General features: G+C 43.4%; 1 protein-coding gene across 3 annotated transcripts in view; it reads left to right on the top strand.

Annotated features, from left to right (window-relative positions):
- LOC144728805 (apoptosis-stimulating of p53 protein 1-like) overlaps positions 1-15464 on the top strand; it is a 50739-nt gene that overhangs the window by 15794 nt on the left and 19481 nt on the right. Inside the window, exons 1-7 of one of the 3 annotated variants that reach the window (XM_078608468.1) lie at positions 2424-2711; positions 6814-6985; positions 7976-8175; positions 10507-10641; positions 11955-12123; positions 12802-12909; positions 14312-14455. In XM_078608468.1, the coding sequence (XP_078464594.1) occupies positions 2673-2711; positions 6814-6985; positions 7976-8175; positions 10507-10641; positions 11955-12123; positions 12802-12909; positions 14312-14455 (967 nt within the window). In that variant the 5' untranslated portion in view covers positions 2424-2672. Of the gene's footprint in view, positions 1-2423; positions 2712-6813; positions 6986-7975; positions 8176-10506; positions 10642-11954; positions 12124-12801; positions 12910-14311; positions 14456-15464 lie in introns of those variants that run through there. The other 2 variants (XM_078608466.1, XM_078608467.1) reach the window with 2 other exon arrangements.

Raw genomic sequence — 15464 nt, 5'->3', positions numbered from 1 at the left:
TTAATAAACGGGTGCGCGCTGAAGCCTGGCTGTTTACCCGGTATCACTTTCCTCCTGCGCAGAGAGAGAGAGCCACACAGTAGCGTTCGATAACATCGCTGTGTACGTGTGGGGACAGTGCGCAACAACAGCGGCAACTTTGGGCGTGTTGACCGTGACGGCATTAAAATTGCGTAAATCTAATTAGTTTTGTGATGGTAGTGGTGGTACGCAAGCCAATCTCGCCAGTGGTCATTTTTTTTTTTACCAGCAAGCCCGTGACCTTTTTGTGTTATTCTGGGCTGTGTGGCGGATAGCTTTCGGGATGGACACCTGCAGCGTGATGTGTGTGGTGGATTTAGTCGGCTTGGCGAGCGCCTGTTCTGGTTTCGCAGGGTAGGTGACCTGTGAAAAACTCGCCTGTCAGCAGCTTTAACCTGCTTATCACGTGCATTGGCTTAAAGCTTTTCCACTGCACGTCTGGAACACTGTGTGCTCTCGTGTTGTGCGCTTCACGGGTGTAAGAGACATTGTCAATGGCCCCTCTATAGCGCTGATTACTAGGTTTTAAATTGGGCTCGCACGTTTTGAGTGTTTTTAATGCAATGTTTGGGGACGACCTTGTTAAATTTTCTTTATCCGTCCGTTAGTTCTTGTTTAAAAAATATAAAGCACAAAATAATCGAAATAAAAAATAAATTGTATTGAGAATCCACCTGACGTTTTTTTAGTTAACAGGGTAAATGCCACAAACTGAAAAATCCTGCCACATCTCATGATGTGCTGGCAGTCCGCTTTTACCATCATGGCAATATTTATCCTCTTTGGTTGAACTACAATTTGAAGATAATTCTTTGAAAATAAATACTGACATCATCAGTACCATGATGTCACATGCTGTGGGATTTAAAACCTTAGTCTGACGAGAGTGAGGTCATCTGGACGCTTGGCAGTTGATGTACATTTTGCGGACCGTTCTAGCAGCGTTTGTTTCCCCAATTATGTGGTCACTTATGGAGACCTGTTTTGCAAGTCATTAACTGTCACTTACGCTGTTCAAATACCAACTGAAACCTTCCTGCTTCTGTGTTTTGGAGTAGAATCCAGCCTCTAATGCTTACTCGTTAATTGGTTGTAGTCGTTTTGCGTATGTTTGGCCATGTAAAGGATTGCGGTATTATTTGTGTGTAGCATTGCAGTGGTAAAGATTAAATGGAAGCATTCCTAACTGCGGAACAGCTTGAGCAAGATTTTCCGGGCGGTGGACATGGATTTATTTATTTTATTCCGTGTTACGCAAGTTAAACCCTGAATTTGGTTGCTCCAATGTAAGTCACCTTCGAAAAAGATGTTCTCAAAAAAATGTTGAAAAACTTCCTGCATTTTACAAGTTCATAAAAGAGCAACTTATTGCTGTGAATGCATAAGAATATTTCAGTCACTGCAGCTTATGTGGCATATTCTTCAGTAGACAAAACGTTATTTTGAAGAGTCTGGTGAATTCCTGAGTTGGGGAAAAATCAGCTTTTGTGTTATAAACACTTGGCCTTGAGTCTATTCAGCCCCATTTTTTCCCAGCACTCCCCGAGACAACAAAGAGTTGTTTTATTTTGACTTTATCATTCCTGCAAGTTTTGGCAGGCTCTGTATTTTGGCCAACTACATGTAACAACATAAAAAATATATATCTATTTATTGCATTTGCTTTATGTTTGCATGGGTTCTGTGTACATACTGTCCGTATACATGTATAATTTTTTACATGTTATATATGGTCAATGACTCACTAAATTGTCGATCTTGTCAGACCTCGGTAGCTAAGTTGGGTTGAGTCTCTGCATAGGACTTGGACGGGTGACCCCACCCTGTTGTATCTCCACAGCCTTTAACAATAGGCTGTGGGAATGTCACGTGGTGGGCAGTGCAGCAAAATCAACTGTTGTACGATGCTTCTATGCTCCCACATTCATGCTTCCCGCATTCTCCAACTTGATCCTGACGAGCGTTGAGAAGGATGGTCAAAAACAACCTCCACGACCCGCATGGCTTGGTCCTCATTCAGCAGTGGATTTATACATTAAATATACTTGGTTCAAGTATTTTATGTTTGTGTCTAAGCGTTTGTTCTACACGCTGCCTTGCCAATGTTTTGAAATAAATGCCCACGTTTCGTAAGACCAAGCACCTGGAGTTGCGTGTAAGTGCTTGGCGAGTAGCTACGTTTATTTCTGTGCAGGATCGTCTGGCTTATCTTCCGTTCCTCCATCCAGTGTTTACCAATGTGAGCCACATAGCTTTTCCATCCTGACGGGGCAAGACACACGCCAGGGCAGGCGGCACCCTCCATGTAGGGGAGTGATTTGTTTAGCGGGGCTCGGGCGTGGTGCATCTATGACGCATTGGGAGGGGGGGCGGGCAGGGGCAGACCCTGCCCCTCTGCAAGTGTCTACTCGCGACAAAGTGTTCCGCTCTTTTGCCAAGTTTCACATCTGCCCACAAGGAACGCTCGCCCGTCGTCGGGTCGGATCGCTTGGGCGTCGAGTTGTGAGTTCTGGTCACTCGCCGTCGGTTTGACAGCCCTCGGACCCACCTGGCCACGTCCTGGACGTTTTTTGCTGCCTACGCAGCGTGAAGCGCTAGGTTTATGTGGCGACGAAAATAGTTGTGCAAGCCTTGCGGCGGCTCCGACCGTGATGCGCGCAATGGATAATGCGTCCGATTCCGATTTGAAGGTAATTCCTCCACTGTCTTTCGAAGGGTATGTTGAGCACGACGTATCGATAAGTCTGACCTATAAAGTTTGAACATGTGCTGTGACTTACACGATTTATTGCACTGATTTTTGTTATGTATTAAGTTTTAAACTTAAAAAAAAATTGGCCATGTGGGCTTGTTACTATGCCAGACGTCCTGTTAAGTACCGTACAATACATGTGTAAAAAAAAAGTAAAACTCTGTTGGGCGGGGGCCGGCTTTTGTAAATCCGATCGTTTGTCCCAGAAAGTGTGAACAAGTTACCTTGATGTTGTTCAGATATTTTCCAGTGATTCTTTTCCACTGGAAAATATCTGAATGTGTACACACAGATGCCTGAAGCGGCAACATACAAGTGTGTTTGTTCACCACATTAGCTCGGCCATTACTGCCCTGTAGCCTGGAGACACCCGCTGCCCCCCCCCCCCGCTCGACGCTATTGAGCTGCCCGTATGGTGGGGAGAGAGAGAGTAAGAGAGTGCAAGCCAGGGGATGCGGATTGATCGGTGCCGCGGGCATGGTCTGACATTCTGTGCAGAGAAAGGGTTGTTTGTGGCATATAAACAATTGGTGCAAACCCCCCCAACTTAATTTCCAGCCCCCTCGCCAGAAGTTCGGTTGGGGGGGGGGATGCAGTTCTACGAGGCCACCAGTCCATGCCGGTGCCGTGCTCAATTGAGATCCCGCGTTGATGCTTTCTCTCTTCGCAAAATTTTGCCGTGCGCCCATATCTGCTTTTGCTTGTGTCCTACTTAGCACCCATCTCTGAAGTATATGCTAAGTGCTTTTCCCCTTATATTGCGTCCTTTTCTTGATTATTGCACTTTTTTTCCCCCCAATCCACAAGTGGAACAGCCAGAAATGTTGCCTTAATCGATCCCCTTGGCTGTTGGCCACTTGGCCTGCCATGGCCCCGCTTGAGGCCAGAAATTCCACAGGGCAGAGCATGCGTTTTTGTTGCCGTGATAAAAGCGAGGCGCCATAGGGTGTGCGATGTAGAGGGCACTGCCAGTTGTGGCAGACGATGCGGTGTGCTGAGGAGCGGCGGCTGATGGTGCACGACTGTGAGCAGGGAACTCTAGTTTACTGGCTTTCCATCGACATTACTCGTCAGCAGGTAACTTACATCCAAACCTGCTCACCCCTCGCCTCCCAGTGACTAAAATGTATGGAGATGTGTGCTTTCTTTCAATGTGTAGCTGACCAGTGTTTAACGTAGACTGTCATGTAACCAGATGTACAACATGATACCAAGGCATGTATCTGTGGTGTTCTGTTTTATGATAATGCCGGGATTTTTTAAACATTCTCATAAGCCTGTGGTTTAGCGCACAGCGCAATGAACCCAGCGACCCGAGTTTGTTTCCCAGCCACTCCTAACATTGGTGGTGATATCTGAACCGGTCCTGGCCCCCACCCCCTTTACCAACCCGAATTGAAAAGTGTGCTAAAGTGTGGTCAAACGTCTCATGACAGACATGGAATGGGGAGGAATTCAGCAGTGGGTTGACAAAAGATGTCAAATGAAGGTGTGTGATGCGACTGCACTGTCAAAGTGTATTTTGTTGGCAGACTTTAACGTTTTTAGGCCTACTCGTTTATTTTAATCCTATTATTTTAGCATTTAGGACAATCGGCTGTCATTTCATGCGGGCTTAGGAACTCAAAGCTCCTAACGGGGTCCCTGCCCAGGCGTGTTTTGTTTTAAATGTGGCCATTTGCCCACTGACTACACAATTCTGGTGAAAGATTAGGGTTCGGGGGTTTGAATTGGTCTTTGGAAACATTGCTCTTTGGTTCTTTCGATAAAGTCACGTATAAAGATAAAATAATAAATTAAATACTAGCATACGATGTTTCGATTGCAACACAAGCAATCATCATCAGGTATAAATGAAATAGAAACACAAATCTAGTATACTTAGAAATGTATTGTAATACAACAGAGAGTCGGATAACATAACAGTCAACACCCTACCTGGTTGATTACGTTCTTCCTGAGAATGCTAAATTTGAGAGAGAGATAAAACACAGAACCAGAGACATTTAGACAGACATCTAAGCAGACAGATATCACAGAGATACATAGAGAGAGAACAAACATAGGCACACAGAGAAACCACGCCTCTGTGTCGTGACTTTACCGAAAGAACCAAAGAGTATTTCCTGCAGTCACGAAAGCTCCAAATTAAGTTTGGAAACATTGCCTTGCATAGCCTACTCTGCCCGTCTCCAGGGGACCGTCGAAGGATTGTATGTATGTTGAACTTCTTCCGCACAGTACGTAACCAACCGTGCTAATCGGAGATTCGGGGAAGCTCGGCCTTAAACGAGTTCCTGGTGCAGTGTGTAAACATCAGCACTGGGGAGATAAAGGCAGCTGGACGTGGCGTTGGCCGCCCAACCACCCTCATGGTGCTGGGGTTACCTTCATTGGTGCTTGCTGACAGCACTTTTCTCAACTATCTGTTTAAAGCTATACGGGGAGTCATCTTCTTGGTTCTTTCGGTAAAGTCACGTAGAAGGGAAGTCATACAATAATAAAAATAAAACATAATAAAATAAATTTTATTATATAATAAAATAAAATTAATTTTATTATAATTTTATTATATAATAAAATAAAATTAATTTTATTATGTTTATTTTTATTATTTTATTACTTCCCTTCTACGTGACTTTATATAATAAAATAAAATTAATTTTATTATGTTTTATTTTTATTATTTTATTACTTCCCTTCTACGTGACTTTATCGAAAGAACCAAGAAGATGAATCCCTGCAGTCACGAAAGCTTTAAATCAAATTTATACGGGGAGTCTTTGTTAGACCAGTATCTGAATAGCTTTATTGACACCGGACAAAAGTTTGGGGTGCGTGTTACTTCCCGGAGCGTCTTATGATCCGGGGAATATGGTAAAAGTATGTGGTTATAGGTCGCAATGGCAATTGAGTCAACTCTTTGTAGTGTGATGTATTTCTCGCTCTCTTTAATGCAGATTTTCTATTCTTAACTGTAATGAGAAAATACAGCAACGCCTCTGTGCATGTGTGTGCAATAATTGTAATGGTGAAAAAGGCAGGACTGTCGCCTGACCTCATATAGCAGAAAATGTTCTTTTCTAAATCTGCTTTAATAACCTCATTATACTCTGATGTAACCATTTGCCTTTGCTCCAGTTTCAGATACGTTTTAATTCTATTTAAAAAGAAAACCTAATTTTCCCCACCTATGTGTGTGTTTTCAAATAATTTCCCAGCTCAATTTATTCATTAAAAAAAACAAGACAAACTGATAATGTAATGTTCAACAGTGGGTTTCCAGGTTGTTATTGGTTTGAATGTTTTATCTCCAAAGTGAAATTGAAAGTAGCTTCATAGCTTCTGGATTCTATTGGTTTTGAATTTGGTCTCGTGAAATATAATGTGACTGAATATTTGTCAAAAAACTTCTGCATCCAGGCAGTTTTAAATTTTTTTGGGGGATAAATTCTTATGCAAAATTTAAGTCAAATGATGAGTGGAACAAGTTTGTAATGGATTAAGAAGATTTATTTATACTCAAATATGTGTATTTATATGTAAATATACAAAAAGTAAACTAGTGCAATGTAAATGTTATTTTTTCAAATAATTTACCCGTGGTTACAACATCACTTGAAGTGTGTTTAAAATTTCGATTAAAAAAGGCTCGTTTCATCTACAAACAGGAACACGTTGATTAAACAAGCGAGTCCTTTACATCATGTGGCCAATGTTCCTGGCCAGTGAGATAAGGCTGGAAGGAGGATTGCGGCTCAGTGTGCTGTCATTGTCGGCTCCATAAAGACAATTGTTGGTGTCGGGACAATGGAAATCATTATTATAAAACAAACGGTTGTTCCCCCCCTCCACTTCACTATGAACCCGGTGCCCAAAGTTTGATTCTTAGCCACGGGTTGTATTTGAATCTTAACCAGCCAACACTGACCAGCGTGGCAATCGACCGACACAACATGGGGGGGGGGGGGGGCGGGAGTCCTTCATCCAGCAGTGGATTGAGCAAAGCGGTCTCCCCCCCATATCTGGTGCGATTGCAGGAGCAGCGTGTGCAGCACATGAGGCAGCAGCAGGGGCAGCAGGCAGGCCTCGGTGAAGCGGAGAAGCTGCAACGTCTGCGCGAGCGCGTCGAGAGCCAGGAGGCCAAGATCAGGAAGATCCGTGCCATGAGAGGCCAGGTGGACCAGCCCAAGCTGCTCAACAATAATCTCTGTGAGTTGTGCTTGTTCATTATGCCTCATCATGTATGCATCAAGTTGGAAAACTATTTGTTTTTTTTGTGTTTTGTTTCTTCTCCTTTCTCCACACCTCCCGATTTAAGTGCGGTTGGCTACGGATGGTGCGAAAGAAGTTCAATATCCTTGCATATATACACGGTCTTCATATAAGTTAGAGAGAGATGCACAATGTTCATTTATTATCTGGTTAGAACCCGATGACCAAATCGGAAATGCTCTGATTCACCAGAAATGCTCTGATTTCATCAGATCTCAGAAGCTAACCATTGTTGATTTCAGATAGTGCTTGGATGAGTGATCTCCGTGCATAAAACAGGTGTCTTATGCTACATGGAGGGCAGCAGAGGGCAGTGCAACAAAATCTATTCTGCTCCAACCATACTTGGGTTTAAATAAGTACAGCAAAACTTCGGATTCTAACGTGTGATCAATAAAAGTGCAGAAAGCATCATTTGAAAAATGAATACTACGTTTTTCCATATGAAATAATGTAATTCTCAAAGTATTAAACACAATAAAACATTTTATGTGTTGGCAGTATAATGTCATGTGCCATGTTGGTTTGTTGACAACATTTATTTTTCCTTTAAAGTAAAAGAAAAACTGATTTGGAAATAGTATATTAACACAAACAAACTTACCACCCCCTTCGCTCTCATAACATTGCTTTATAGCATAAAGGTATTTAATAGTCTGTTTTTGGGTAGTTGTCCACCTTTCATAGTCGAAAAACTACAAAAAATATTGACCGACTTGCATTTTGCACGATATTCAGCTACAAACGAGTCAGTCATTCTGACAATGGTGCCAAGTTGACATCATCACGTTTGCATAGCACCATTCATCAATACGCCAGTCAACTCCATCTTGCTATCAACTCCCACGTCTCCCCCTTCACCATCGTCCCTTTTTCTCCCACCCGCCGCGCGTCCCCCGTGTCGCCCCCGTGCCTCTGCCCCAGCAGTGTCGGAGCTGACTGTGATGAACAGTTTTCTGACGGAGAAGCAGCGGGAGCTGTCGGTGGCGGTGACGCGCGTGGAGGAGCTCACGCAGCAGCTGGAGGACTTGCGCAAGGGCAAGTCCAACGGCTTCTGCCACGCGAACCTCGGCAAGCAGCTGGCCTCGGCGGTGCTTGACCTTGACCGTCTCTACCGCGAGCTGCAGGTGGGGCGAGCCTTCTCGTGCCTCCGCCTTTGCATTCGGCTTTGATGGTCATTTTTACTTTATTTTTCTTTCCTTTATTTTTTTTTCCTTCATCTTTCTGTCTTGTTTGTCATTCCCTTCTTCCTTAGTTATGATTTCCTTCCTTACTTTCTTTCCTCCTCCTTTCTTGCTTTCCTTCTAAGCCAAAAGTCTCACTGTATGCTTGGGGTCAATTGCTCGGAAATGTCTGTTTTCATGTGCTTCTGGTCCGTTCTTCTTTTCTCGTCACGTCTACCATCCCGCTTTTCTCGTTCAACCTTATTTTTCCAGCTCGCCCTCAGTCTCCCTCTACTCTTTCTGCATTGTTACCCTCCAAATTGCATCTTATCTTCACGACACATGCCTACCCTCACTTGTCTTCGCGTGAATATTCGCAATCCGAGGCTAAAACTGTTTCATTCTGCATCCTTTCCCTTTTTCATTCTGCATCCTTTCCCTTCATTCACGGCTTCATGCAATTTGTGCTGTCAGCATCCATGTCATGAAACCGTGTCCATTTGGAGCTCTCGCAGAGCAGGGCATTACCCCGTGTCACAGAATTGTCTGCTATGGAGAATTATTCCTCGAATGGCAGTCCAACTGGTGTTTTCCATTTTCAGAGCTGGAATTTTGACCAATAAAATTAGGGGTGCAGGGGCGGTTTACAGAAATTTTCTAACCAGGTTGAGATCTTTAACTTGCAGCACTTGAACATTCAGTTAAATCTTGGGTGGATGCCCTTATTCCAACCCAGGATCGTAGTGGTGCTGGCTCATTGCTCTAACGCCAGGGCCACTGTAGCACACGGATATTTAATATTGAGATCAATTAAACATTTTTTTTTTTACAGCTGCGAGAGTATGTTAAGTTGATGCACGTCTAGGACAATAGTGTGCAAGTGATAGTGAATACTTGGTTCTGTGTATTATATGAATTGATTTCGTATGATGCTTTAATTGTATTATGTGATTGTCATGTGACATTTGTGAAATTTAACATACATTCATAATTCAAGGATGATGTACAGAAGGTGATGTGTACATGTAGGCAATTATAGGAGGTAAAATAAGTGCGTTGATTGCTAAAATTTAACTTTTAACAAAGGAGGGTTACAAGCATCGTGGGGGGGGGGGATGGGTTATCCAGAGAATAGAGATTGATGTCCTAATTAGAGGGAAGTCAGTTATTGATGAAGCCAAGAATGGTTTTAAGAGATGAGGCTGGAGGTGGGAATGGTAGACTATGGCTTGAACGACCACTGGGGCAAAACCAATGAAGGTTGCTTTGTACAAGTTGATCCGCTGGTGATCTGGGAGACTGTTGAGTGATCTGGGGATTTGGGTATCATGTCATAACCACTGAATAACTTCTTGAGCACCAAGATATTTTCAAATAAATCCTACATTATAGGATAGTCTGTACTCCGTTTTGAGGAAGTAGCTATTAATATAGTTGTCTGACCGACAACGATGCAGCAATAATGCAACCTTGCAATATAACCAATTGGACACTTATTTTGTAATCATCATTTGATAACAGCTGAATTAACATGGTGCATTGTCACCAATAAAGTTTTTGTTCTATCTCTGAAGACAATCTTCAGTCGAAAATTGTTGATGTTGTTTTACAAAGAGTTGTGGTTTGGCCGATGGAACCGTCTGTCCCTTGAGCATGTGTACACGAGCCCAACACACTCTTGGCAAGAATAGGACATTTTGTGCAGCTGTCAACCAAAATAACTCCCCACACAAACTATGTAGTCTTCTCTCAAACAAGACAGGGCCTCCTTTTAAGCAAGCTGTGTTCGTCTTAATGAGGCTATGCTGTTTTGAGGATCTACATTTGAAGTGTGGAAATGAAGGGGGTAGGGGGCCCCCTTGTGTATACATAATTGGTTCTTTACTTCCTGTGCCATGCGGTGGAAATTGTAACTTGCCGTGTTGATTTCCTGAATGTATACGTAAAGGATCATTATGTGGTCCTAATAATGCGAACACATTTTATTTTCCGTTTCCCGTAAATTATATTGTATAGCTTCACATGTTGGTGGATGATTACCTGTTTTTTATTATTATTATAAGAGCTATCCTAATACGTAAACATGTCATTTCGCTTGGCCAAGCAGTTCACACTGGTGTCTACGTAAAAGAAAACACTGGAATTATATTTTCATTCAGCCCCCTGGGCAATTCTCATTACAATTCTTGAATGTTGCATATAGAAGTTTCGGTTAATAGGAAGTCGCCACAGTTTCCGCACTGCAGGTGCAGTGCACCGTGGCTTTGCTAAGGTGCGTCACCCTTTGTCCTGCAGACGAGGAACCGTCTACAGCAGGAGCAGAACCAGAGGCAGCAGCACCGGCGCAATGGTGCAACGGCCGAGATGGAGCGACGGATCAACGAGCTTCGGGAGCAGATGTTGAAGAAGAAGCTGGGCACCGGGGGCACGGTGAGCTCCCAGGTCTCCCTTGCAAGTTTTATAATGTGTGTGTGTGCGCGAGTTGGACTTTTTTCGCGTCGTACGTAGCCAACCGTGCTAATCGGAGGTGCGATTGTTCACTTTCAGCTTGCACGTACCATTCATCGGTATCAAATTCTGTATCGGAGATCGACGGCTAACGTGTGTGTGTGCCAGCACTTCCTCTCGGCGCGAGCTTTCGTGATGTTCCTCCCCATGCTGGGCTGGGCTCACACCTCGATGGCATCGCATCATGTTAACTGCGTTAAACGGCAATGAATTGATGTAGTTCATTGTTTTTACTGCTGGTAGAGCAATGATCGTGTTTTTCACATCGAGCTGTTCACTTGCGTTATGAGTGGTCTGACTGAAAATGGTCTGGTGGCACCTGGAAGTTGATAAATTTTTATTTTTGTGGTGGCGCTTGTACAGTACATTGATATTTAAACGCTCGTGAATTATCTTCACAATGCAGTAAATCATAACTTTTTCCCCGCTTACTTTTATAGCTGTGGATCATCGGTGTGTGTAAGGGCAGGAAGTGGAGCTTTCATTTTGCATGCCCTTCGTAAGTTTGTAAATGTCGGATTGACCGAGCAGCTCCACTGTGGCGGTGTTCATCACAACCAACGTTAACCCGCCGTCCTTCCTGCTCGCTTGTGAAAATAAACGATCGCTCGGCAATCTTGGCAGCAGTAAACCTCTTGTGCGCTGTTGTCGTGACCAAATCACATGCGCACGATAAAGAACCATGACTGCTTTTAATGAGGGCCAGCTTGTAAAAAGAAGCTATTTGCACATTGATGAAGGCATCGTGTTGTATTTTTTTTTACATTGTGTTCAAGCACATAAATACAAATGTTGGGTGTGTGAACCTTCGCACGTAATAATATATTGTTTGTGAAGAAAGTTTAGTGTATTTTACGTCCGCACATTTTTACTTGCTTTCACATCTTATCAAAAAGGCATGCAGAAGAAAAAAAACACGTTAAAATTGGAACTTGTGGAAGGTTGTGGATTGATTTCATACAGGGTTGGGCCGAATTAGTTTTTTGGCTGATCAATCCCAGAATCAATTCAAGGCCTAAGCGTGAACATAACCATATATTGGAATCAATTGCACCCATCACTGCTTGAAACGATCGACTATCCATGTGGTTTTGCATCGGTCTCCGTTTATTGTGGCAATAAAGCACAACCTATTGGCATCTTGTCAAATAGCGTTGCCTGTGTTGAGCCCTCACGTGTGTAACATCAAGCTAGATTGTTTTCACTGTTATTATTTTGATCGTTTATGACTGTAGGATTCTATCGCGCCATCTCCGGAACGGAGCAGAATCCCCAATGCCGTGTCTGGCCGCGTGGCGGCAGTAGGGCCCTTCATTACAAACCTGGGCCCCCCCGATGGCACCACGGCCTTCAGGACCCCCGGGAGCGAGGCATACGGCCTCCCCACAACTGCCGCGCGAGAGGGTGAGTGACAGGGTTTGCCCGCGCTGCAATCGCACAGCCCAGCTGCTCTTGTTATTACGTGTGAGTTGGTGGTGAAGAGTGGGGACCGTTCAGGCTAACATTATTGCCCACAAACATTTTCAGGACGGGTGAGCAGTGTGATTGAGTTTAGCTTCAAAGTAACATGCACAGCTAACAGCTGTGACGGATTCATGCCTATGTCAGACTGCTCTAAACAGATTGACGCGGTTTGTTAAAATCAGATCTGTACACTCTGAAATTATATTTTGTTATTTGCAATGTTATTCTTTCTACATGTAACTGCCACCCATTAAATACCACGCTCCTCACGTAGACTAACAGTCATCTACAGTAACATATGTTCGTATGATATAATCATATATGATATGCTGACACCAGCAGAGTCCTTACTTATTTGGATATACAGCAATCAACAACGATAGGCATCATCAGTAATACATAACCAGCACACAATACATTCCACAAACAATATATTTGTGAATATACCGGTCTTTCCACTACGTACAGTGCAAAGTAATTGATAAAACAGGTAGCGTTGCATTTATGCTGTTGGTACGCGCAAAGAGGATGGAAACTGACTTTATTAGCACACTGCAGTATTATAATGTTGAGCAGTACTGAGTGCGTAAGCCTGTATGTGGTTTTGCCCTTGCACAGGGGTCACACGTTATGATTTAAAGCCTAAAGGATTTTGGGCCGAATCGGACCTGGATTTTGCGAACATGAGTACAAAGCAAGGCCAACCACTTTTTGGGGCCACAGAGAGTATGTTTTATCCTTCATAGAAATTCCGCGATGCTTTCCTTTGCCTTGTTTTCCCAAAACAATTTTGCACGTTAAAAAAAATTGCAGGAATAATTAAAGCATGATCATATTCTAGATTTGAAGCTTTCGTGACTGCAAGGATTCCATACTCTTTGTTTTTTTCGGTAAAGTCACGTAGGTTAAAAGAAAACAAATAAATTAAATCACGACGTTTTGGAGGCAACACAAGCTTCCGTCTTCAGGTGAAACCCTCATTGCAAAATTGCTGTATCAAGTATTTGATGTATCAATACGTATCAAGTACTTGATATAGCATTTTTACTGTGACGGTTTCACCTGAAGACGGAAGCTTGTGTTTGTTTAACCTACGTGACTTTACCGAAAAAACCAAAGAGTATGCCTGATCATATTCCTTGAAATTTTCTTTCTCTCTCTTGATTGATTCATGATGATTTCTGTCATTAACATATTTCTATTAATATTGGCTGTAAACTTTTGCCTAGCTGGCTGCTAATATATCAATCGTTAGAACATTGATCTTGCATGTTTGCATTCCTGTATATGAAAATTACACTCTACAATCTGCAGCTGGGCATTTGCATTATATCTTGTTTTTTGAGCTTCCTATATACTGCTGCTTTTTCTAGAAGTAGATTTTTTTTAACTGCATAGTTGTTTGCATTTCAAATTGCTTGTAACAATATACTGTCCGGGTTCATTTATAATTAGCATTATTGTTGCTGATCCCCCCCCCCCCCCCCAACTGCACTCTCACCTCTTCCTGTCATGAGATGCTTTGGAATAAGACGAAATGCAGTTTAATTGCTTCACAGTATTCATTTGATTTGTGTAATGCAAGCAGTGGAAATCAAGGGAATATATCAAAGATTCGTAAGTGATAAAAAACAAAGTCAGCCGGTATAAAAAAAAACATGCCGTCACAGAGTCGTTTTTAACACGTTGGTTTATTTATGTAGTTCACCGAGTTATGATAGCTTTTTGTAGGTTTTAAATAATCCTTTTTTACACATTTGGGATATGCCGGTTGTCATTGTGGAGTACAATTCATTTACTTATTTACTGTAATGTTTTTACATGAAAGCTTTGGTATTTTATGTTAGATTTAGAACACAATTACGAAATATCAGTGGTCAAATAACACAAACCTCTATTTTAGGTTCCTACTATTTCTACCTAACAATCTAATTCATCACCCATGACCGCTTGCTGTTTACCAATGCAATCCGGGAGACATAGCATCCGCCTCCCCCTTCCCTCCTCTGCACCCCTCACCCCACCACCACCCCCCCCCTCCAGCGTAGCGGGTGATAATAATTACAGATGACCCTTCACATGGTTGCGTGCACTCGTGCATCATCGTGCGCTCTCTTGTGTTGCGCAGCGAGCGAGGGGGCCCGGCTGGGTGGCAGCCAAACCCAGTCCTCCACGCTGAGCCGCGCGACGCTCAGCTCCGCCGACTGGAAGGAGTCGAGTCTCGACGTCCCGCTCGCAAACCAAGGCAGGGCAACGTCTCCCGGCAGCCACGGTGAACCACGCGGCACTGTGCCGCCAGACGCATAGCGGGCACGGTGGTGTACGTCGCGTCTGCAATGCCGAGATGCATAGTTGAGGCTAAGACGTAACGATACATCGATTCAAATTGATTGTTACGCTCGATAAGTGCATTGAGTCATGCGGATGCGAACTACTAATTTGTAATTAGTATCTGTAGTTGTGTGTGAAGACCGATGTTCAACTTTCTTTTTGATGCTTTCATGCTCCCATTGCTTGCTGTGATGATAACTGATGATGATGATGTTGTTTCTGGGAGTGGTGTGGCAGCAGTTAGTGCACTGCGCTATGAACACCTCAACCCAGTTATATTATTGCTGGCTATGGTTAACATTAGCGACGAGTGATATCTGAAGCAATCTTGCCTGCCCCCACCACTTCACCAACCCACCCTGACCAGTTTTGGGAAAGTATGGTGTACCGTGCTAATCGGAGATGCGGGGGAAGGACAGCAAACTAAACACAAACAGCAGTTGGAAAGAAATTAGTTTTCTCTATTTTAGGGCAGGCCTTTATAGTCTTGCACCCTCCATCCCATTTGATCCCACTACCCCCATCGCTTTATCTCAAGAGCTCACTCCATTGTTGGAATCTTGAGCCATAACTTTGACTCCCTTGCCAGTGTTTTTATAAGTGACGCCATTAACTGCTGAAGTTTAATGTCATGCACACGACGAATTATAACGTAACTGGCGGTATAGAAAAATTAGGCGTGATATTGACTTGCGGCAGGGAGGGAAGATTTAAATTAGGTCAAGGTTGGGAAACGTATAATGTTGTTGGGGGTGTGGAAAACGATGTGGTGGGTGTTGATTGACTGCAAGTGCCAAGATTGTTATTAGTCGTCGCGCCATAAGCGCGTGAGGTACGCTGCTGTGTTTCTTCGGATGGGGAAAGTATTCAGAGCTGAACCCAATAGACCATTGCACAAAAAGAGTTGCAGGTGTTCTTTGGTGGAATGTCGTGGCTTTTCCAGGTGCCGC

Source organism: Lampetra planeri, chromosome 30, assembly GCF_965212315.1.
Source record: "Lampetra planeri chromosome 30, kcLamPlan1.2.h2, whole genome shotgun sequence".
In the NCBI taxonomy this organism is placed as follows: Eukaryota; Metazoa; Chordata; class Hyperoartia; order Petromyzontiformes; family Petromyzontidae; genus Lampetra; species Lampetra planeri.
The sequence above is the reverse complement of the archived record's forward strand: the minus strand, read 5'-3'. Positions and strand labels throughout refer to the sequence as shown.